The 24,985-nt window shown below is 36.5% G+C and overlaps 1 protein-coding gene across 5 annotated transcripts in view; it reads left to right on the top strand.

The window, feature by feature from the left end:
- The window catches only part of LOC122574648 (dipeptidase 1-like), a 150,823-nt gene extending 125,894 nt beyond the window's left edge, over positions 1-24,929 (top strand). For all 5 annotated transcript variants that reach the window (XM_043742448.1, XM_043742453.1, XM_043742450.1 and 2 more), the window contains 6 exons: positions 3,055-3,124; positions 7,868-8,044; positions 14,850-14,934; positions 15,619-15,694; positions 15,982-16,120; positions 16,619-24,929. In XM_043742448.1, coding sequence (XP_043598383.1) covers positions 3,055-3,124; positions 7,868-8,044; positions 14,850-14,934; positions 15,619-15,694; positions 15,982-16,120; positions 16,619-16,708 — 637 coding nt within the window. In that variant the 3' untranslated portion in view covers positions 16,709-24,929. The remainder of the gene's footprint in view (positions 1-3,054; positions 3,125-7,867; positions 8,045-14,849; positions 14,935-15,618; positions 15,695-15,981; positions 16,121-16,618) is intronic.
- The last annotated feature ends 56 nt before the right edge of the window (positions 24,930-24,985 follow it).

Raw genomic sequence — 24,985 nt, 5'->3', positions numbered from 1 at the left:
CAGCAAAGTACATCCCTTTTCATCGATATTAGGATATTTCTTGATCCCGAACTATATAAAGAAAAGATGAAGTTCAAATACTACATATACATTTATATTCATTAATTTTTATATTACATTCGTTCGTATTCATTTCAATACTATTCAATTCAAATCAAAACTTTACAATGGCGACAAAAAGTACTCGTTCTCTTATTTTCCGATGCAGCATTTTTTATCAGATTCCATACGTTTCATTCTCATAAAAAGATCTCATAGAAAGATTTCATAGAAATTTAACAAATCTTTGGTAAGATACGTTTTGACAAATTTCACATGTTATTACTGTAAATTAACCAAATTGTCCAGAGTAAAGCAGACTCGTCAATAGTATATAGCACGTATAGGAATTACCCGCATGAAAATTCGTAAAAAAGGTTCCTTGTGTTTAGAGACGAAAATTCATGCGAAGGTTCCTTCTTATATTTATTCGATCCTAACTAAGCAGTGAATGGAGCGAAAGATGCCTCAATGAGTCCACAGATTCCCGTACGTCCGATAACCGATTCCTTTTACGAGAAGTTGATCCTTCGCAGGAATTTCTTTCAGCATCGATTCCCCTCTGCATCGAACAAGTTTCGTGCGGTTTCCTTTTCAGTCGCTATATTTCAACGAAATTCACGGGGTTCGCTATACGGTTCAATCTCCGGAGACCCGATCTGGGTTCCCGCATTTACAGCCCGCAAAGTTTCTTATTATTTTCTCTCTGTTCGCGGGAATCCCGAAATCGTCGCGCTCGGACTTTCCAGAAACATGGGATTGCTACTAGAATAATGTCGAAACGAGCTAGAAATGTGAGTTCCTTGAGGACATCAATCGTACAGGCAAGTTTTATGCGTCCCACGATACCCCACGCTCTGTACCAGGCTCCGTTGTAAATAAAGCTTTTCTTCATGCATCTCTTCAATTCTGTCGGGTTTTACCCTGGCGAACTGCGAGGTAAACATTTTAAATCCTTGTTCCTGTGAGTCGTGTAGTTCTGAGATACGGTGACTTACGAAAGTATTTGAAAATTCAACGTAAAAAGTCTTTTGTAGATATATCGTGCGTTTTATATGGAACTTCTTACAATTCTGTTTGCTCAACAACGAGTAGATCGTAGATTTTTAAGCATTTATAAGAAACATAATTTGGAAAAGTACATAAAATTTTCAAAGTCAAATCTTAATTATGATGTTTAAGGTATGAAACAAATCTTTGCTCCGTTGGGTCTAAATCCAATTTAGGTAGAATAAATCTCCGGCTCCATTTGTTTAACAGCGTCCATAAACATGAATTTACATGAATTTGACTACTTTGATTACTTAAATTTGTATCCCAGTGTTGATAAATCTTTGTCGGTACGATTCACGAACAAATACCACTCAGATATCCAACAAAAACTAACAAAATTATCTTACCGGTAGAACAACGGGTGGAATGGTTGAAAACTCGATAGATAGAAGCCCGAAAAACGTATCGAACGCGGCGGATAGGAGCAACGGAATAACAAGTTCCTTTCAGATAGCAGATACGCCGCTATTGAGTATCAATTTTGCAGAGAACACTTCGCGAAGCTACAGACCTTAAAGCGTATCCACAACACGACCTACATGCTTTCCACACCGAAAGCTCACCATTAAGATAGAATAATTCCTGTCACAAAGCTGGAATTTATACCCTCGAGAGTTTGCAACGAGGAGCGAGCCGGCTATGTATCCGTCTATGATCGTGAATGCAAAATGTACTACTCGATGGCCGATATCGTTGCCCGTAACTAACAGTTCGAGTCCAAAGTATCAGACGACAATAGCCGCCGTGTCGACCCGATTCACAGCCTGTTTTTCAATCCTTGCCTACTTTACGAGTCCCTCGACGCCGTGGCTGACGGCGCTGTAAATAAGAACCAGAGTCACGTTGTCCTCGAACAAATCTCTGTTTCGATGCTACATATTTTTCTCTTCTACAGGCCTAATGCGCCCTGCTTCGCCGCAAGGTGTCACGGATAAGGAAAAGTAGATACGTATGTGAGGGAAGCATGTCGAGAAAATTCTGTCTAATGGAATTCAGTCTCCGTGTACAACGAATTCGTGTACATATCGTAATTGCGTTGGCTGAAAAGTTAGGGATTAGTCGATACTAAACAAAAGTACAGTAAGTAGGGAAATAAGTAGTTCGATTATCCGAACTAATTACTTACAGATTAATTTCAAATTTGACCAATGTAATCGTGATAACTATGTCACGGTACCGTGCTAACGAAATTTCAGAATATTTTCCATAACACACATAATATATCCATGAAAAATTTTTCTAAGTGTCCCAATATTTCCGTCAGCCACTCTGTTTTCATTGAACTTGATCTCGTCCCTAATTATTATCAAACAATCGTTTTCTTGCGACGATACCGGAATCGCTTTACAGAAAATGTTACGTAGGCCTAATCGATCTCTAATCCTTGACCTCCGTCTCTCCATCTTTTTCTCGCGTTCTCCTTTGTCTTTGTCTTCCGCTATTTCCTCGTGGGAACGGGGGATTGCCAAGACGATTGGATTTCCCGCGGTTCTCGATGACGACGAGCTGTCGACCCTCCTTCCTCTGAAAACGTTTTCGCGGCGACATCGGCATCGAGGTGAGAATCGACCGGAGAAGAAAGATTACCGGCTTTCTTGGCTCGGATTAAATTTTCTATGGCTTCGCGAGTCGCCGACGATCTTTCGATCTTTTACCTTCTGAACTGCGACCACCCCCGAACGATTCTACGCCTCTGCCGAACTGTTCTTACGATCAGAAATTGCTTTTCCGCGCGGTGATAAATTATTTCTCGATTTTAAAACGATTCGTAGGATTTCGACCTGGCATTTCCTTTCTCTGGTTAAATGAAATTTTTCCATTGGCAAATGAAAAATTAACTCGTGAGAAATCCATGTTTACCGAGTGAACAAAGACAGAAGCGTGTATATTAAAAAATTATTAAACCTTCCGGTGGCTTTACGCAAAAGAAGAAAGGAATTCTAACAGACATTTTCTTGGCAGGGCAGTCTGTTCAGTTGGCGAGACGAACAGTACCCAGGATTCGACACCAGGCCTCAGTGAGTTTGGAAAGGTAAGTTAACAAACGAAATCACCATATACATGCATATGCAGGCAGCAAGGGAGAAAAATGATAAGTCACTGTCCCCTGCTTTACAAAAAGATAATTTTTAAGTCGAATAAACTGTCAATAAACAATCCCTCTTGGTGTCTTCGTACGCCATAATGAGCAAGCAATTTTAAATCAAATTCCATCGAATTTTAATTCCATTGAAATAAATATTAATACGTCGCTTGAACTTATAAATCAATTGCGCGAAATATTATATCTAAACTACGTTAATCATACTCGTTAAAACGTAAACTGTACGGCGATTATATTAATAACTGTACCATCAACGATCAAGGTAGTACATGAAAATGTTTTCTTGAAAAGATATTCCATCTCATTTAACATTTCGCTGGGAACAGTTTCTACAGCGTATTGAAAACAGGTAGGCGGGCATATATTAAAGAACGATCGATCGATCGTCTCCGAGCGATAAACGCTATATTTATAAGTAACCGTAGTACTCTCGATGAACGAAGGTAAATAATAATCAATGAAAAGCAATCAATGACGATGCGCGTTCTATTTACGCCACGTTTCTTCATTCTTTCTGAAGTTATAAGCACATGACCTATTTTAATAGAATGTTGCGGAGAAATTTCAATCGTTAAAACGGAAAATTTTCCAGCCGAAATTCGTTACACGAATCTCGATATACCGACGACAAAGATAAAAGAAATAAAGAAAGAGAAAAAGAAACACTGGTGAATTTTTTTGTGAACAGAGATGGGGACGAGATGGAGCATTTTTTATCGATCTTGCGGAATTTGCACTCTCTCGGTGGTAGTCTCTGTCGTGTGATAAAAAAAAAGAAGAAAGAAAGGAGTTAGAAGCGGAAGAGATGCAAGCGAGAACGTAAATCAAATAAGCCATCTCTGCTATCTTCCCCACCACCTTTGCTTTTCAGTATTTCCATCCCTCCTTCGCTAATCTCTCCTCTTCGAATTCTCGTCTCGTTCTACTGGATGCTGCCCTTTCCACCGTTTTCTTTCTTCTTCTTTGCCTCTTTTCCCTCTCATTTACATGCGCACCACCGTGGACCACGGTTTCCATTGTGTTCGTGTGCAAGCTACATTGCCAGACATAGCTCGATTGTTCAAGCACACCATCGACTATATTGAAACAACGTCCGTACAAAATCGTTATTGCGAAGGTACCACATGGCAACCTTGCTAGACAATTTACTACAAAATTCCACTAATCCGAGGATTTCAAAGCTATTCCCGACTGTCTTGCTTCTCTCTCCTGCTGCACCCTCGCCTCGACCCGCTGTTACGATACAGACTGTAAATAATTTCGTGATGTAACCGAGTTCCCGAAAGGATTTTCCTCGGGTTTGTTTCTTTCGATATTGAATTCGAGTGGCTTTCAATACCACTGTATGACATTACGTAAGCATCCGGCGACGACGCGAATCTTTCGTATAAATCGCTGGGAAATAATCTAATATTTCGTTCCACGCCGCTCGCAAGGAAATTGCGTTGTCTATGTTATTCGATGATACAAGCTTTTGATGAAGAAAACTGACATATCAAGCTAAATATTTTTCGTAAAATGATAATATTATTAATACTTATAATATCGAAGGAAATTACTTTCCTCGCGTGCAATATAAATATTTCAAGTGCGTGCATATTTTGATTAATTCTGAAAAAGGAAGATTCAAACTGGATATTTTTACGAATTTCATATTTATAATATTAAACGCTTTTTTTACTAAGAATAAATATCAGGATATTTTAAAGTCTTAAACATTTGTCTATTATCGTCATTTATATAGCATAAGGTATGAATATTCTCTTGAACAAAATAAGATAATATTGAAAAAAATATCCACCAATTCGAAGTTTGCCGACCCACATGGAGGCGAACGAAAAAGCTGAAAACAAACAACGGCGCGTTTCGTTAGAAAAGTGATCGCAAACAGATGCAAAAATAAAAGAAACTGACAGTTGGAAATCCTACGATCAGCTTCGTATTTACATATTTATTTGTCCTCGTGAGCCGCGTAACTTTTGCACGGAATATTTTTCTCATTTAAATACGAAACTGCATCTCTGTACCTTGTGGACCAAATATATTTCAAGAAAAGATTTCGTTTCGACGTGTATGTATACTAGTACACGATATTTACGATATTTTCCCTGTTCCTTTTCTATTCCCTTCTTCGATTACCTAACACTCGTATTGCACACCCATGGTATTCTCCTTCGTTGCTTCGCGTAAGCACATGCACGCTTTTCTTTATAGAATACATACACTGGAAAACGCTGTATAGCTCAGCTAGAGCACGATTCTTCGCGATAAGCTTAAAAATTCAAGGAAATACGTTACATTAATTTTTGGAAGAACATCTTGTATTCGTTGTTACTTCATTGCCCAGATCGATCAATGAAATTTGTATGGACATAATACATACACCATAGTTTTTTTGCAGAAGTTTTGGCTAATATATTTTTTAAGCCATATTCTTTTGAAATGCCATTTGATAATGCCAAAAAATAATCCTTTTTAAAGGTTTACAGCAGAATATTCCCTCGAATTACGCGTGAAAATTATAGCTTCCGCAAAGTCAAATTATTTCCAGCAACCTCGCTAATAGAATCTCGTTATCTGAGAACGCGCGAACGTTTAAATATTCGTTATGAAGAAGGAATGGCTGCGCGGAAAGGTAGCTTAAATCGATGGAAACACCTCGTCCCCGTTGTCTGTACAAAATCGCGCATACCCAGAAAAACGAACACCACTGGCTTCTTGTTAGAGCGGGAATGCGCTCGCAAAAAAAAGACAGCGCCCATTGTGTTCCTTCTTTTCCTTTCTCTCGTATCGACGTCCCGGTCTATGCACCGCAGCAGCTTTTTTCTTCTATTTTCGCGCGATAGGAGAGGCGGATTGCTTACGCCATCGACTAATGTTCGCCAGTCGAAATGCCGACGTTTCTTCGTCCTCTATGCTATTTTTCAACCTTACCACCATCCATCCCCTCTCATCCTTCACCCTCACGATCTCTGATTTTTCCTCTTCTCCTCTCTTTCCTTCTTCTCTCGCACGTAATACCTCAGGACCACTCCGTCTCTCGTGTTACGAGAAACTCCGATCATCTTTCTTAATCAACGCCCTGTGAAATCGCGCCGAATTAAAGGTATCTCTTAAGTCCATGCACACGTACATATATACTGACCCTTCCGGCGTTTCAGAGTAATTGCCTCCAAGTGGCACGTCTTGTAATTGTGCGAGATTGCCGGGCTCCCATATTACTTTACCGCGGCATTAAGGAGCAAAGAGGGCGTAGCAATTTTCAGCACTACGACGTTCCCACTTTGGTCGCCAATAATTTTTGAATTGTACAAATTCTGATTACGAAATCGTTCGATTAATCCTGTTCTCTTTCTTTACGCATATGTAGAATGTGTAATTTTATAAGAAAATAGCGAGTATTGTTTTCGATCTTTTGTTTGCAGCGAACGTTCGTGTATCGTTAATACAAATCGACCAAAATGTCCACGTATTCATGAGCAACAGTGTACACTTTGGTTTTCGATCTTACTGAAAAAACACAGCGGCCGCGCCAGAGATGAAAAAGTCGACGCAGAATAATACGTTTAAAACGCAGTGTATGTAGTGTATGGCCAGTACATGTATATTTTCGTTTTCGAATTGCTTACGATTCATGGGCAATTAAGTTTTATACGCTAACCGGGCTACGGTATGAAACAGAAAAGCACGGTGCATGGAACGAAGAAAAAGGTTCGCTAGGGTGGCGGATACTGGAGAGGGTGAAAAAAAGATTGTTAGAGCAACGCAACCTTGTACGGTCAATGTTGCGCTCTGTGAGTTTCGTTTTGTTAATTAAAGAACACGTATACGTATGCATCACGACAGAATACACGGCCATCCGTTATGTCAGTTAATTTCTATAACGTCCGTGGCAGTGGCGAATGCAAAACAGGAACACGTGGCTGCTCGAAAACTAGGCTGCCGAAACGAAATTCGAGTCGTTTTGCGTACGAATAAAGTTCGCCGTGACCGAAGGTAATGCAAACTGTAAAATCACGTAATCTCTTTGGCGGGGGTGGCCAGCATGAAAATTTGCATTCTAACCGTGTTCATGGAATTACACGCTATTCGACCGAATCCACGTATCGAAAGCCAACCTCCGTCGATCTTTAAATACGTGACAATTATTTGGCCACGTCATCGGCACGTTTAACAGTCGACGGTATTTATCCTACCTAGAGCCAAGAGTTAATTCAGTCACGTGTGCGGTGATAACGTACGCGATAATTCCTTGAAATTATTCTTGAAATTATACAGTAGTGTCACAGTGATGTGCTGATTTAATTAAGGGTCAACGTTGCGTTGACCTAACATTTCGCTTGAAATTTCTTTTTCCATTATCGTATCGTCTGTTTTTTTCGCAGTGTGGTTATGAAAGAGAGTAATCTTCTATGAAAGAGATTAGTCAATTTTCTCGTCGCTATTTTTTTCGTCCGTCTAGTTCTTATCATTTTATGCAGTTCAAAGAACTCGAAGTATATAAAATTGTGAAAACTCTCCGTAGAGAAGTATTTGTATTCGTATAATAATTTTTGCAATGACTGCAGAAAGTGCAATTCTTTATTCAAAATAAAGAGTCGACGTTTAGAGAGCAAGGGTTAACAAAAATTAAGCATGAAATATGCATACTTATATCTTATTATTTTTCAGGCAGTTGTCAGGGAACTAAACAGACTGGGAATGCTAGTGGATCTCTCTCATGTCTCAACAAGGACTATGAGGGCGGCCCTGCAGACGACGAGGGCACCGGTGATTTTCTCTCACAGTGCTGCCAGGGCACTTTGCAATTCCACTAGAAACGTGCCAGACGACGTGCTTAGAAATCTGGTAAGTTCCCGTGCGACCACATCGACGTGGAAAAGTTAGGAGTGCATGGAAATGCGATAGGATAGTGCGGCAAGGTTAAGCCAATTTCGATACTCGATCAGACGAACGTTATGCGCTTCCCTTTCCATGAATTGGACATTGCATAAATCCTTGTTTCCGGTAGAATTCAATTCTTTTCAACCGTAACCTTTAGACAATAAAACGTAGCGTCGAAAGACTGCTAGAGCGTTCAATAAAAAATTAATAAAAAAATATATATGTATAAAATAGAATAGAAACTATTAAATACGACAAGCATAAAAATAATTAAATGCAACAAGACAATATTAAATCTTACGTATTGATGACGCTGGAATATTCAACACCAAACTTCTTATTCTTTAAATCTAATAATATATATTGAACTGAATAATAAGATCGTTCGATGTTGACTTCGATGTTCGAATCGTATACATTTTAAAAAATGTTTACTATAGAAACTGCTATTTTTGTATAAATATATTACTTTGAAATTCTTCGATTTCGCTACAAACCGACAATAACTCGATAAACACAGTATCATTTAACAGAAGTATCAAATGATAGGAGAAACACTGTATGTCAATTAGCAAAGGAACCTATAGAAAAGGACAAAGCAGAAGAAACGACGTCGTAAAAAGCCAAGTATTTGGTTGCGGAAACGAACGTGGACGAAAAAAGGGAAGGTCGCGCAGAATGTTGTTGTAAACCAAGGGAAGGTAGATGGAGAGGGGGTAAGAATTAAAATGGAAGGAGAAAAATCGACTTACACGTTCGCAAGTTCATCTGAAGTCGCCGCGACACGCTGTAAGAGTGGAACCGTCAAGAGCACTCGACGCCTGCACAAAGTGATGCAATGAGTGCAGCAGGGTGCCGCATGTTGCATACGAACGGAGCAGGTTTGACCAGCTATAGAAAATGTGCGATGGGTGGTCGGAAATGTGTTTTCACTGTCTACTTTCATCCATTTACTCGATAAGTCCACTTCTCTTGATTTTCTACTTTTTATGTTACTCAATTGTTCACGCGTTGACTGTCACGGTAGTCACTGATGATTTATTAAACCGCGTTTTATTAAACTTCTCAAAATCATTAAAACAAGATAAATTTCATGGACTAAAGAACTGTTCAACAATGTGAATGTCAGAAACAACATTGCGGGAGAAAAAGTGTGCGAATAGAATATAATATTTTGCAAAAATTTATTGTTATGGTGTAGTATATTTCAATCTATTGCGATTCCTAGAATAACATGTATAAAGTTTATTCGCATGATTAACACTGTATGCACGTGTTTATGTACATTTCCCGCGTAGAAACTATTAACCGGATATAGGAGATAGGAACCAACATAAAAGTCCTAACATTACGGTTACGAGTTTTTCTACGTCTCGGAGGAGCTAAGTAGATATTTTATTAAGACCAATGAATTTGTTCTGGACCAAATCGTAGAGTCGTGGAAAATACAGTCATCAATGTTTTTTCTACTCTTGATTGCTCTGAAATATGCAATGTCGTATAATTCTGAAAAATTTCCGGTAAATTATCGTTAAGCGCGCCAGTAGAAATATATCAAGTCATAAATAAGGTAATCTCATATTTTGCATTTTGAGTTTCTAGGGCAAAGCCAACGGCGACTGTTCAACTTAACAGACAGTAATTATTTGGTTGTAGCAATAATAAGTGTCGCTTTTCAACGACAATTTTATTTTATCTGTTTCAGGATCATAAAATATTCAATAATTAACTTCATTATATAACACATAAAGTGCAGCCGAATAACATGAACAACATGTTTCTCGGGTGATTCCTTGCGAAAAAATAAGAGACGAATGTATAGCACAAATCTTTTTCGTTCGAGGCTTAATTTTCGAGAAAATCGAGTTCGAGAATTTGTCAAGTATATTTGAATTTAACTAATTTCCAGGCTGGACAGGGGTAAATAGATAATCGTTCGAATACTTCTTCCAGAAAATAAAATATTTGTAAATGTTAATACCACGTTTTAAAAAATAAATCGAAGCACTAACTAATCTAGTTGTCGCGTATCTTTTACAAGCTCAGCGTTGTTAAAATCTCCAAGCAATCTCGTTGGTCCGCCCAAAATGATGGTCTTTGTACGCAAAAAAGCAGGAGAAAATAATTCAGTTTGAGCGTAAATACGGTAGCAGATAAAATTGTTAGTGAGCATTTATGATGTAATCCATGCTTAACCCACTACCGACCGTCGCGTCGTCGTAGCTTTTTGGGTCGCTCGATAAATTTTAACGTTTTAGTTACAGTTTTCCAACTGCTACATTGAAAGTTAGTGGACCGACATTAAGTTTAATCCCCTTTCATATAATATATACTTAAAGTTCATGGCATTCTAATGTTAAATAACGAATTTAGAAAGGCGTGCGCGAACTCTGGAAATCAATTACAGCGATATAATTTTTAAAATTAATGAAATATGTGGACATAGTAACGCTAGTTATAATGTCAAGGACATGAGGTACTTTAAAATTACAGATCGGTCAAGTAAGATTGAAAAACATAAAGGAAATATTTTGCGTTTAGTAAACGTACGTTCAATCTGCTTTCGTTTTATAGTAATGAAAGCTATAAAATTTAACATCAAATAATAAATTATAAGTGTTTAATGTAAACCTTTAATGTTTAATGTCAAAATTAATATTAATATTTAATGCAAAAACTAATATTTAATATTAATATTAATTTTGGTGTTGAAATTAATATTGAATATAAATATGAATTTTAAATCCTAATTATACATTTTGTCCATTTATGCACATTTATATTTCCCATGAATGCATATATACATACATTAGTAAATAGCCCAGCAATAAGTCTAATAGTCGAGACTAAACTTTGTAGTCACTAGATCAAAATGTTTCCTCTATCATCGGCTATCACCTCTTGCTTCGAGTGATTGACTTACTTATAGTTCGAAAGTATATGTATACAAAAATACACACGAATATTCCTAACCGTTCCATCCGTTTTGACCAACTGTTCGCAAACGTTGGCCAACGAAGAGATTATTTGGTTTTAGGTCAGCAAACACGCGACTAGAACCAGGTCGGGTGTTTCGAAAAGTTCAGGGTTGGCCCGGTCCAGCCTCGTTGTAGGATTTGATGAAAACGCGTTACGTGCCCCTCTTTCTCTCTCTCTCTCTCTCTCTCTCTCTCTCTCTGCTCTCTGTCTTCATGTATCTATCTATCTATCTATCGTATCTATCTACCTATCTATCTATCTATTTCTTCCTCTGTCTTCTTGTCTGAAATTCGAAACCAGTCGAGCGGTTGAAACGTCAGCTGAACGACAAGGAAAAGGGGGTGAATTCGTCCGTTGAATGTGTCAGGTCCGTGCAAACGAATCGAGAAAAAAGCATACGGGATGAAAAACGAGGGAAATTCGAAGCGAGTTCGAAACGACCAAGAGGATATATTCAGGGCAGAAAGTACATGTTCAACGTGGCGCGGAATTCGCGCTTGGGATAATGGTGGAAAAAAGTCACACGGGATACTCGTATAAAATAATATACGAGCTGGGTCAATGAGGCTGGCAAAAAATGGTTCTGCAGAGAATTCTGTAGGATTAAATTGGGATTACAATACGTGAAGGTACATGATTTATCCGACGAGGAAGTCAACTGGCCAATGAGAATGTACAATCTGTTTTTAAAACGTTCCCATGCACCATAAACAATCGGGCTAAACAATTATCTAAATATTTACGACCCTCTACGTGCGTTAAACTTTCCTTTTCGGACAGTAATACTCTCCACGGTTTTCGTCGAGTTCGTGTACGAAAGCTAGAAAGCCGAAGAAATAAATCATCAGGATTCTAAGACAGAAGAAACTCGAATCGCGATGATCTTTCATTCGGAGCACAAAGCTCTCGCAGTAATTTACGCTGTACCGTGTGGCCAAGCTTCCACAATTATTGGATTCGTAAGTGATTTCACATTAACGACACAACATTGGGTAAACTGATTGTGATTAAGTCTCGCGTGCAAAGCTCGATTAAAATTTAATCCTATCGCTGCCCTGCGCCTGCCAATCACTGACGTCGAAATGACAATTACCCTGCATCGATGCTTCAAGTTAATCTATCGGATTAAATTTGAGACGACGAAAACAATGCCTTAAATTCCATTTAACCATGCGTTCGTGCACTCGACTGGCAATTATTAATTCTTTTTTGTATATGGAAAGTTTTTTTGTATAAAATTCGTAATAGGCGCGCGAATTTTTAATGTGAAAGAAACAAAGAATTTAAAAAGAAGCAGTAAAACATTATATAAATATTCTTAAAATAAAATTTGAATTATATGAAAATCAAATAACAGTCGGATATTAAGAGACAAGCAATATCTACTAATCCAATTAATTTGATTAAAATCCCAGCTAATTGTATCTTTACGAGAGAGAATCAATATGTGTTTCTTATTTGCTTCACCGGTACAATCAATACTGGCTCGATCATGACGAAGCGACAAGGGGATGAGTTACACCAATCAGAGGCCGAACGATGGCCTGTCTGGTAACATGTTATTAGCTGTGCCACACTGCTGCCCCAATTAACGCTGGCTACTTCATAGTTTAAGTCAGGTCAGGTATCGACTAGACGGGAGGGCATTGTCTCTTCTCTCGATTGGCACATTCAGTAATTGTCGATAGGAGGTAGAGATAAAAAGGTCCTGATAAAACTGGATGGACATGGCGCACTAGCTTCAAGCATTTCGTGTTAACCGAAACGGATAAAGATCGGTCCGGTACTTTAGGAGATTCTTTACATTTTCATCAAAAGTTCGGCATTGACGAATCGGCCAAATGTAGCTGCGTTGCTATCTTGGACCGGATTATAAAGTTAAATTAAACGAGGAATATAGTGGTCAGCTAAATGAAGGAAATTAGAGTAGTTTATCGCGCTTCTTTCGGACCGATTCTATGTCTATATCTAAATTTTCTTTCTAATTAGAATGTATTGATTACTGTACCGTAAAATCCGTAAAATCTCTACCATGCAAATTGATAAGGGAATCTGCAGAGTAGCTTTAAATAATTTCTCGTAATGCTAATCTTAACATATGCGAGTAACGTAAATTCCACTTATAAATTCCGCTTAAGCTGCTAAATTATTGGTTAATGGCGCAAATTAAAATTGGATAGATCAAATGAATATTCATGTAAATAGCATCGGAAAGGAGTAAAGCAACCTCATGCCAAATTTAAGCGCGACAGGCACTGGTGATACGAACTTTATAACGTCGAGCGAGAGAAACGTTTTCATTGTACTATGGTAAAATTCGAAAAAGCAAAATTTTGTATCGGGAAACACGGCGATTTCCGATGACACGACGCGCGGACACGTCGCGTCGTGGATATTAAATGTTTCATGGAATTCCGAATCAATTGTTCAAAAATCCTAGTAAGCGGGGAATATGATTTATAGCAGTTGGCGGTATTAAAATTTCAATGCAATGTGTACCGTCTCCGTGAAATGGAAGTGAAATTGCATTTCTTTGGAGTAACTTTACGATTTCTTCGAATTTTATTGGCGAGCAATTCAAGAGCTGACCACGAGACTCATACCACCTGTCTACTGAAAAAAATCACACAACTAAAGAAATTAAATGCTTCAAAAAGTCGGCTTGAAATAGAAAATTATCAATGACTCGGGCATCTAACAACGAGGAAGTTGTTCCTTTTACAATCTAACGTAGTTATACTAGATAGTAAATAAAACTTCCGGAGAAAGAACAAACGCGTAAACTTTTTTGCGACATAACCACCGATTTCTTTGTTACCCTATAATATCGAATGCGTGCAAAAGAAAAAGCAACGAGGAACAACTTCAGATGTCCCCTTTACCAACGCTATAAGAACACGAACATAAAAGCAAGTGGAAACAGATGATTCTGATGGTAGCTAAAGTCGTTTCCGTTTGTCTTTTGAAAAAGGACTCTGGACGAAATCAATATGGAAAGCTACGAATGCGCCCCAGATTTGAGCAAGCGACCAGCTCATCGAATTTCAACGTGCGTTTCCCAGTCGCATTTCAGAAAGTATGCCGTCTCGAATGGCAACTTTTTTAATATCGTCCAACGGCGTAGAACATTCGAATCGTAGATTGAAGCGGAGAAATCGTAAACTACGAATCGATGTAAACCGTTACTTTCTGTAGCTTTCAAAAGCTTGCGTGTCTCGCGAATACTTTATCGTAGCATCTTGTGCTTTTCAGATTTGACAATTAGAGAATTGAATTTACAGATTCGAATACTTTATTCGAACGATCTATGTAATTTTTGTTTAAAGATTTCGTTAATTGTGCGCTATTGCGTTCCGTAGATACATTTTATAAATTATATAATACAGTACGTCAAGATAAATTACTAAATTTATCCGAAAACTGTTATCCTACATAAATAACGAATTGAATTACGAATGATATGCGCATTTTCCAAATTGGCCCCAACAGTTACCACATACTCTGAAATTGATAGCTTTTTGTCGACTCTATTTATGAATTTTACAAACTACCAGCAGCTTTCTAAATTTTTTACCTATATATATCTTTTGAAACAGCCCATATGTATACTGCAGGAATGAGAAGAATTTTTTGAAAGCACAATAAAAATCCAATGCCTTTGTACATTCGCAGAAAATGAAATAACCGCTTTATTCTTCTCCGCGCCATTTTACAATCGCTTCTCTTTGCCCGAATAATATTCAGAGTTGTACAATCTTGGCATATCTCAGGTTAATACATCTGTTCGCAGGCTAAAAATGGCGGTGTAGCAATGGTTCCGTTTTATACATACTTCATAACGTGCAACAGTACAGCCACCATAAAAGACGTTATTGGTACGTAAAGCATCATCGATATGTTATTTCGTTCTTACTTAAAGCAATGGTCCATTTTACAAATCACGATTGTTTGATATAAAAACATTTAATTTCGAATTTTGAATTTATTATTTGGATAAATGTTGTCAAACCTTTGCAAATACTGAAAATACGGATATTTCTAAAAAGTACAAATTAAAATTCAACATCGATTGTGAACTAATTTGCGGAGTACGCAAGATAATATAATTTATAACTGGACTGTTGACTGAAAGATTGAGATCACCATGCTCTGTGTAAGAGCAGAAAATTAAAAAATAATTGAAACTTAGAATCCTTGAAATTCCGAAAAATTACCTCGGCAATCTCTCTAGTCCGAACTTCGGCGAAATGAACACGCGACATTCCTATCGAGAGAAATGATGTAAAACAATAAATATAAGAATGGATTGACTTCTACTATGTTGATAAAACACATTTATATTCGAGTTGAACAATGATTCGTTTCTTCTGTTCGATCGCGTTCACGTAAATTAATGTGAAACTGATTAACACGCGCGCCGGGACCGATTAACAATCAAGCAGAAACGCATTTTGTTCAAATGGAGTACAGTAATGACGGTGCAGGTTGAAAATAATAAAATCCACATTTCAAATGTCACGGCACGACCAAGTTTATTAAGGACGACCATGCTGTTTCAGCACACATCAATCACATTCGAAAGGTGGCGGGGATCGATCACGTTGGAATAGGAGCCGGCTTCGACGGGATAAATTTGTAATTATCTTTCGAGTATCCTCGGCACAACAACGCGCATTCAGAGAATAATCATTATCGATACTCGGCTCAATGAAGCAATTACTGTTGTATCTATGGGGAGGGAGTTTGCCAACATTTCACTGGCACACACAATGAACACTTAGGCGAACGCGTAAATCGTAAAATTGCTTCCATTGATACGAGACTGCTGAAACGAATTTTAGTGTCGAACATCTATTCTCTGAATGATAGAGGTCATTATGAATCAAACAAACCGACATTGCGATTATCGATGCGCTTTTCAGCACTCCTACCGGCTTGGAGGATGTTTCGAGGTATCCGCAATTGTTGGCTACTCTGCTGGAGGATCCAACGTGGACGGAGGAAGACATTAAAAAGCTAGCCGGCCTCAATTTATTGAGGGTATTCGCTAAGGTCGAGCAGGTGAGTTATATTTCTTGCCAATTAATTAAAATGGATGTAATCAAAGAGTAAAATAGGATTTGTGCTAATTGTTTAGGAGATATACTTGCTCAAGAGGAATAGATGGAATGGACAAGTTTACTACAGTACATATAATATAAATTTATATTCAAAATTCGTATTCCGAATATAACATGAAAATTATCTTTATTTGTTTATTACGATTTATAAGATTTATGGGATAAAATTTGTTGTAACAACCAACTAAAATTTTAAAAACAAAACTAGCTAAAATAATAAGGAATCTAAGATATACAAAATGCCCTTATCATAAAATATTCAAAAAGTTATAACCTCGGGTTTGTTACTTATAAAACGTTGAATAATTTAAAGATTCCAAAACAATTAAAATTTGCCTTCTACGCGAGATTATTATTTAAATCCTATCGATATTTATGTATATTGCCGTACGTTTTTAGCTATTAACTCTATGGATTTAAAAAAAAAATGGAATTTTAGGTGCGCGACGAATGGCACAGAGCGGCAGTATTGCCAGTGGAGAAGATCAGTCCACCTGACAACTCCGCATGCGTCTACGGAGCGTCTTGATCTTCTTTGAGGACATTCACAGCAGGATTCCTCGATTTTCTACGATCGCCGAAGATTCGACACGTCTCATGGAACTATAGGACCCTGTAAACGTGCGGACTGGATCAGCTGAAAGATCGCTTTTCCCTGATAACATCTTTTTGAGTTCTCCGGGGAACTCAATCGCGCCTTATGAAAGATGAAAAATTGAACGAGAACGTACGTTCCATCTGTGAAAACTGATAAGATCAAGACCATGTGTTGAACGATCATCTTCAGGACAAGTTCAATTTTCTTCCTTATCTTTTTCTCCTCTCATTCACACGCCGCGCCGCCATGAATTATGAGATTGTATTTTTTTGGCCATTTTTGACTAACTTTATGAACAAACTATCTTGTTCTTCGTATTGTTGTCGCACTTCGCTGAAAGAACATATCTGTATAACATATAATGGTTAATTTGCTGCTATTTTAATAGCTGGATACGTCCGTCCATACTTTCAAGCAGATACATAATTATTGAGAACTTTTTATTTATTTTCTTGTATCGATTGCATCTACGGAAATAAGCTTTTTGATACACACTGCGCCTGTATTACCTCCCAAAGGAATTTTACTGAGAACATTTGTTTTATTTCGTTTATAAACGTGTTAACACCGAAACTGTTGAAATTTATAGAAACATAAATATATTCAACCGAAAATACATTTATAGCATAAACCGTATTTATTAGCGTGTTCATCTACATAGAAATTTTATACAGAAATCTGAGCTCGTCCTGAAGATATTCATAGGTGAATACTTATAAGCGTAAGAAAAAGCGTTCCTGAATGAATAGCTTATAATGATGCGGACAATCGAGGCGGCCAAAAATGCTTGCTAGGAAGAATTTATTTCGAACGAGGATACTCTTTAAGAAACGTTCTCCCGGTATTATCCTGACAGAATTCCGATAAATGTTTTTCGATACTTCTACCTTGGAATAATTATATAAGATCTCAAGCGATGGGTACTAGGTGGCACGCGTTCAAATGTCAATCAGAGAAAAGATCTATTAATCATGACTTAAGGTTGAATGATTTGATAAATTTTATTTTGTAATTTACAACTGCATGATAATATCCTTGACATAGAGGAGCAATTAGGATATATTCGAAATAACTACTATATAAAATAGACGAATCTCTCAAATATTACACCTATCCTTGATATACTTTCTTTTTTAATACGAATGATATGAAGATTATACCCTTAAAGACGCAGATAATCATTTGAATGCTTGCTCCTTGTCAACTTAACAAGTGCGCTTAAGACCAAGGAATTAAAGAAAAACCAAAAAAGAAAAAAAAAGGAAGAACTAGAAAAATCGGCGAGAAAATAATGAAACTTTTGTAACATTTAATTAGAAATTTTGAAACCAGATCACAGAAACCACTATTTACGTATATACGATTGTTTCAAGCTTTTAGAGTTTCTATATTTACAAATGGCAAACAATTTTTGTCATTTAGAGTTCGTCACCAAAGACCATTAAGAGGAAAGACTTGTTCGTCACTTATTAAATGTTTCCAACCTCCGACTGAAATCCTTAAAAATGTTCTTATAACGTTTGTTATAACAAGGCTTCTATTACGCATGCATGACGCAATTATTTGACGCAACTGCTGGTTCATTTGTAAACGAAATACCTTGTTAGGACTGCGAGTATCCGGATATCGATAATATTCGAATATTCAATTAATATTTATATGAAAAATTGAATATTTCATAGAATCAACTGCGCTATTAAATTATCATTATTTAGATTTGCATACATATGTATATGCATACTGTGCATTATTGAAAACACACATGCGATAATTACCTTTTTATAGTACTGTTACATTTGAATTTTAAATAACTAAATTCTTCTAAATTCTTTAGATTCCAATCAAAGTGGACAATTTTCAATTTATATGAAATATCCTTGTGTCAGGCACCTTTCTTTTACTAGAAAATTAAGTAGAAAATTCAACTAATAACCGAATAGTCTTAAATTATACTAAATGCTTTTGTATCTAAAATTTCCTTTTTCGATAAAAGATTAAATTCAGTATGAAATTTTTAATCAAATCTCTACTTAGCTTGGTCATTTTGGCGCAATGACGTTAATGTTGGATACTTGAATATTATCTAAATTAGATCAAGTATTGAAAATCCGGATAAATTGGCAGGTCTATTTATTATGCTCACCAATATGAAACACTGCCAAGCCAATTTATACTGAACCATTATGACATGAGAAACTATAATTGCCAAAATCCCTTTTCGATATAGTAGTCGAGACGTAGCAATAAACTTTTTAGTCGGTAAATCGTAAAATAAAACCGAGGACTTGAGAATGAGAACACGTAGAAAATACTTCTACATATCTAGAAAAGGGAACTTCTTTTGGGATGTAACTTAAATTAGAGACAGTGAGCAAGTACTAAACAAATATTTCATCTGGTTTGCCAATCGCTCTCGGACATTGTCCTAAGTCATCCGAAAATCTGCGATACGCGCTGAGGATCAAGAAGAGAAGGATGCGAAAATTTTGACAAAGGCAAAAGCTGAGCTTCGAAGCGAAATGCGTTGTGAAACATTGGGAAATAATATCGGATCAATTACTATTATTGCAGACACTGTAAATATATATAACGTCGTGCTCGCATACATCAAATATTACACCGATTTCCCTAGCGTTTACTCGACGAAATTCTCGCAAGCGTCTTTGATTTTTTCGTAACGACGTTTTTCCATTATCGACTTTGTAATATCACGATAAGTATCACCGGTAGATAGTAAACGGAACGCTCGATTGTGAAAATAAGACACAAAGAAGAAAGGCGAAAAACGCACTGCGAATCAGAAAATGCGAATGATACCGAAAACTAGCGTAGACTGTCCTAGCTTGTACGAACATTTCGACTTTTCTTACTTTTTTCCGACGTGGGAAACGCGTGCGAGAAATTTTTAGGTACCTGTAATTAACATTGTTAACGACTATACATATATATATATATATATTATATACATATATTATATAAAAGAAACCAAGGCGCCTTCGACAACTCGCAGCACCATTCTACGACTCTGGTAGAAGATTAATCCGTGGTGAAGAAATTAACAAAAATTCGTTCTGTATCAACCCATTTGTATCCATAGACGCATTTAAGGACAAAATATCTCGCCACACGATGCTTCTGCAACACTTTGGACGATATATCTTGCGTGTTTAATTCGTCGTCAATTAACGTCATTAATTAAATCTTCACTTTTTGTTGAGATTCTTGTGTCTCGTATTTATAACGTTTTACATCTCAAAAACATTAGTATTTCTAGTTAACTTAACATTATCGCATTCAATCAAAAACTTATTGCACTATTGGGTAGTACTTATCATTTATTTTCTTCATATCTTTTTTCCAACTCTATGCCACAAGATTAGTCATTTTAGTCGCTTACCCAATACGTACATAAAACACATCACGAAAAGTAAACACGCATCGCGATACAAACTTATTGAACGATCTAATACAAGTAAGTATCATTTTGTACAAAAGAAAATTTTAAGAGATATATCGTCCATAGATTCGACAGGATTAAAAGGAAGGTTCAGAGGAAAACTAGTACGAATGAAAAAATTCTCAATTAAGAAAACTATAAATAAAATTAAACTCTAATAGAGAAATGCATATGCTTCTAAGTTAATTAAGACACGTCGTTAGATTGCGGATTTTTATGCATTTATGAGAAATTTAAAAATGCAAAAATGGATAGAATACATTTAATATATAAAAAGTATATAAAATACCCAAAGTACTTGCACTATCACTTGTTATAATACGTATTAGCTAAAACAAATATCTGCTACTCCTACTCTTTCAATTATACACAATAACAATACTCGTTATTATACCTATAAAGGTGATTATTCATAGCAAAATCTTCTACGTTCTACATAAACGCAGATATCATTTCTTCATATTTCTGTCCTATTTAGTGTCGAAAAAAAAATTCGCTTGTACCACTTTTTCACTGAGCCCTCAAATATGCACAATATATCGCGAAATGCAAAGGACGTCGAAAACAACAATTGCATTAAAGACTATCGGTTTATACAGCGAATGATCGTTAATTACTTTACACGAAGCGAAAGGTCTTGAGTACGATCGTTAGTGGAAGCTTTTTTCCTCGAAGTAAAAATACGTACGCTTGCGTTTTCCTCGACGTTGACAAGGATAACAATTTCAAATCGACAAGCAGAATTTATTGTCTACCAATAAAATAACCTTAGCGAGACAGCAGGATCCTGTTGAACGAACTCTTAGCAGCAATAACACTGATAACCGCCACGTAGTGAACGATTAAGTAGTGTAAAAGACCAATAGGACGATATTTACGATTTCTAATTCGTAAAGAGTAAGTCTAGCACGTTAAAAATATTGATTGGATCGATTCTTTGAGAAATACTTGGCGTCGAGAACACTAAATTCTTCGAATGCTAAAAAAGAAAAGGAAATTCGTATTTGATTCGCTTCTTTGATTCCGACATTCTATCGACGATGATACATCATTTATAGTTGTTCAAAATTTTTCATGAACAATGTTCGAGGGAGACGAAGTATATTTCTCAAACGATTGATTCGACGGCAGTACATTGCTCAATACCATTGATCGGGACATGGAGATGGAAACAAGACTCACTCTTGTGTTTACGATAGCGTTACAGCCACACGACTCATGGAATTATTCACATGTAGACAAAATGATACCGTTCTAGTTTCGTATAGCCGCAACGGTGTATTCTTTGTATAAAGAAAAAAATGGGGAGAAAAAATAAGGGGGAAGAAGAGATCACGTTTTTCCTTCGAGGCGAAAAAAAATTGCCGAAGATGGGTTTCGAAGCCGCGTGAGATGCCGAAAAGAAATTAATTTAATTAATTTAAATTAATTTCGAATCGACTCGTGAGGGAGGAAACTAGATAATCATTTCGAGCGTGCGTGAGTACATGAGTGCAAGTGGAAGAATGAGAAATGGATACGGTTGAAATAAATTGTCGTATAATAATCAAGAGAAATATCGAACGAGTTGAAGGAAATCGATGTTTCGAGCATTTCAAGAAGATAAAGGAAAACATTTGTTTACATTTTTTTATTCTCGCGTGAGAATCAAGTCGAATTCTTATTTTTGCAAATTTTATTTATCGATGATTTTCTTTTGTGAGTCGAGTATCGATACGCTGAAAGATCTTTTTAAAAGGCTCGAACGTCGAACGAAAACTGTTCAACGTGTTCATTTTCTATGAATTAAGTAGCGAAACGATCAAGCACGCATGCGTAGATGAACCTTCCTTTTCTGAACCGATTTAGCAAGAAAACAGAGGCCAAAATCAATTGTTCGTGTAAAGGGCGAAAGTAAAACGTTTGGACAGAGAGAGAAACAGTGTGAGAGAGTGTGAGAAAGAGAAACAGAAGAACCTTAGAGATAAATCTTAACGTACATAACATAAACAACACACAACTGCCTAGAAACTCAGATTAATAATATTGTAACTTACTATATTATATACAATTACAACTGACATGTCCAAACGCACAAAAGGGCAAGTTTGGCAAGACGAGACACGCGCATGTAAATAGGATATATCGACGTGTAATCCACAGATGTATATAACAGGGGATGTGCAAGAGAAGCAGTTTCAAAAACCGAAACTCGAGAAAACTTGAAGCCGTTTCTGTCTGATCTTGGCTACAATTTTTCACTTTATTCCTCGAGAATGTAATACTTACGACCATTCGTGGCGAAAAATTTTGTAGCCAATGTACGTATGAAGAGATAAATTGAACGAAGTTGCAGAATTGTGTTTTCCCTATTTATTCGGTAAAGATATAATTCGTTAATAATAATCGTTAGATAATTCAGATATTTATAAACTATTACCTAAATGATTGAATTTGTAGAGCTGCTTCCTTTTCTAGATATTTTCTCCTCTCTAACGTTTCCTTTTCCCTTAAAGTTGTTTCATTCCAGCTTTCTCCTTCGCGAGTTTTAGCGTTTGAAGATTTATAAGTTACTTTTAATAAAAATTCAAATTAATATTTAATGTTTAAACTCTCAACAATTGCCACTTTTAGGCTTGGAACCGATTAAATACTTGGAAAACATAATGCTGATACTTCGTTCATTTGTCTATTTAAACTAAAACTGTTATAATGTCGAACGCTCGAGAAAAGTGTGTAAGATTCGATGATTTTAGATTGTTTAATAATACTTCGATGCAGTCAGATCAGGATGCAATATAAATGAGGAGAAAAGCTAAACTTAGACCAGCCCAATCCATATAGAAACATACGTTTTTCAATACTAAAAGTGTACCCTACAAATATTTTTTATCTTTCTTTTTTTCGACTTGCGGCAATCTATCCTGTTTAAACCATCAATAAAGCATTTTTGTTTATATCATGTTTATTATTTTCATTAACTCAACTAGTTGTTTGTTACGATTGAATTATACTTTTTTGAATAGAAAATTATCAAGTAGACGAATTTTGAAATAAATTTTTGAAACGAATCTTTTAAATAAATGGAAGTATACAAGTTTGTTGTTATGATAAAACCGATTCTCGAGCTGTTCGACAAACACTGCACGCGAAAATCTTTTTAGATGAATTTAAACTAATAAAAGAGAGAGTTTACGAAATAAAAGGGCAGCTATTTACGAGAGAGCGAGAGAGCGAGAGAGGGAGAGAGAGAGAGAGAGAGATTGTAAAGAAGACGTATGATGATAAGGAAGAGAGAGAAAAGGAAGAGAGCGAGATGGAATGTATAGGCGATTATTAAAGAGACTATGAGGATTAAAATGATATAGAAAGTTTTAATAAATTAATTATTAACGCTACAAGCAAGAGACACTATTGATACCTATTACCTAAGGAAAATAGTACGTTTACAAGCATGTATACAATACAAACATTTACACGATCTTATACAATCATTGGGGAATACACACGCATACATGTACATGTACACGACATACAATCCTATGAACATGAAATGGTGAGAATATGCAGAATCTCGTGCGTAAATAAATTAATCTCCATTCGACTCGAGATTGCTATAATTACGAACGTGAAACGGACACATAAGACTAAGTTACTTGCTATTACCTACATAAAAATATATATTATATATATTATATAAATAAAACAAAACAAATATAGATATATATATAGAAGTAAAGGATGAATGCAGAATGCGAATGAGGGAGAAAAGTGACTGAGCGAACATAAAGGGAAATGAAAGAAATCGAGCATTTTTTAAAAGAATCGTCAGGCAAATTTTTCACGAGCTATATACGCTCCGAATGGCCCTGACGAATTTAGAAAAAGAAAACATCCAAAAGTGATACGTTATTTATCAACAGTTTTAGTTATACCCAAAGTGGTGAACCCTAGATCGTGTATAAACTATTATAATTTTAGGGACTTCGGTTTGTTTGATGTTGAAAGACTCGCAGGAATGTTGAATCGATCATCGTGGACTCGTGTAACGGAACACTAAAATCGAATGATGTTTATTAGAAATCGGAGGCCAACTGCGCGTTTCTATCGCGCCCGAATATTTATTTGATCAGCTTGATTTTGAGGAAGAGCACACCATTCGGTTCAACAAAGTGATTCATCACGTTGCACGATGTAGTCGATCTTGTTTAATAGTTTTTTTCTTAGAACGTGAGTTAAACTAGATTAAAGTTCTAACTCTTTGAAGTAAAAGATGCTACAAACCTGAAGAATAAACCTCGTACTTAAATAAACAGATAAAGATCCATCCAGAAGAATATCTTTTCCCACACGTACATGTCGGCTCTACTGACTTCGCGAAACATTTTTTACTATCCGTTGACGCTTCGATATTTTAAGATATTTGCCGTGAGATGCGGGAAAAATTTCTGAGAATTCAGCAAAAGTGCGAGTAATGGTCTCGGAGTTTGACAAACAGATTCGATTTTAAGTGTCGATCAAGATAAATGGCTCGCACGGTAACAAATTCAAGCGAGAGAAATAGATTTAACGAATCGAACAAGGACAAAGGCGATAGCGATGACAACGATGATGATTTTATCTATGTTAATCTAGAAGACATTGCTGGAACAATGATTTGTACACCTTCTATGAAGGACCGTAGAATACATTATGTTACCTAATACTCGTAAGCACGCATTATCTAATAAACATTATTTACAAAACTAGTCGATACAGTGACAAAAGAATTT

This window comes from Bombus pyrosoma, linkage group LG14, assembly GCF_014825855.1.
Source record: "Bombus pyrosoma isolate SC7728 linkage group LG14, ASM1482585v1, whole genome shotgun sequence".
Classification (NCBI taxonomy): Eukaryota; Metazoa; Arthropoda; class Insecta; order Hymenoptera; family Apidae; genus Bombus; species Bombus pyrosoma.
Note: the sequence above shows the minus strand (reverse complement) of the source record. Positions and strands in the feature narration are given on the sequence as shown.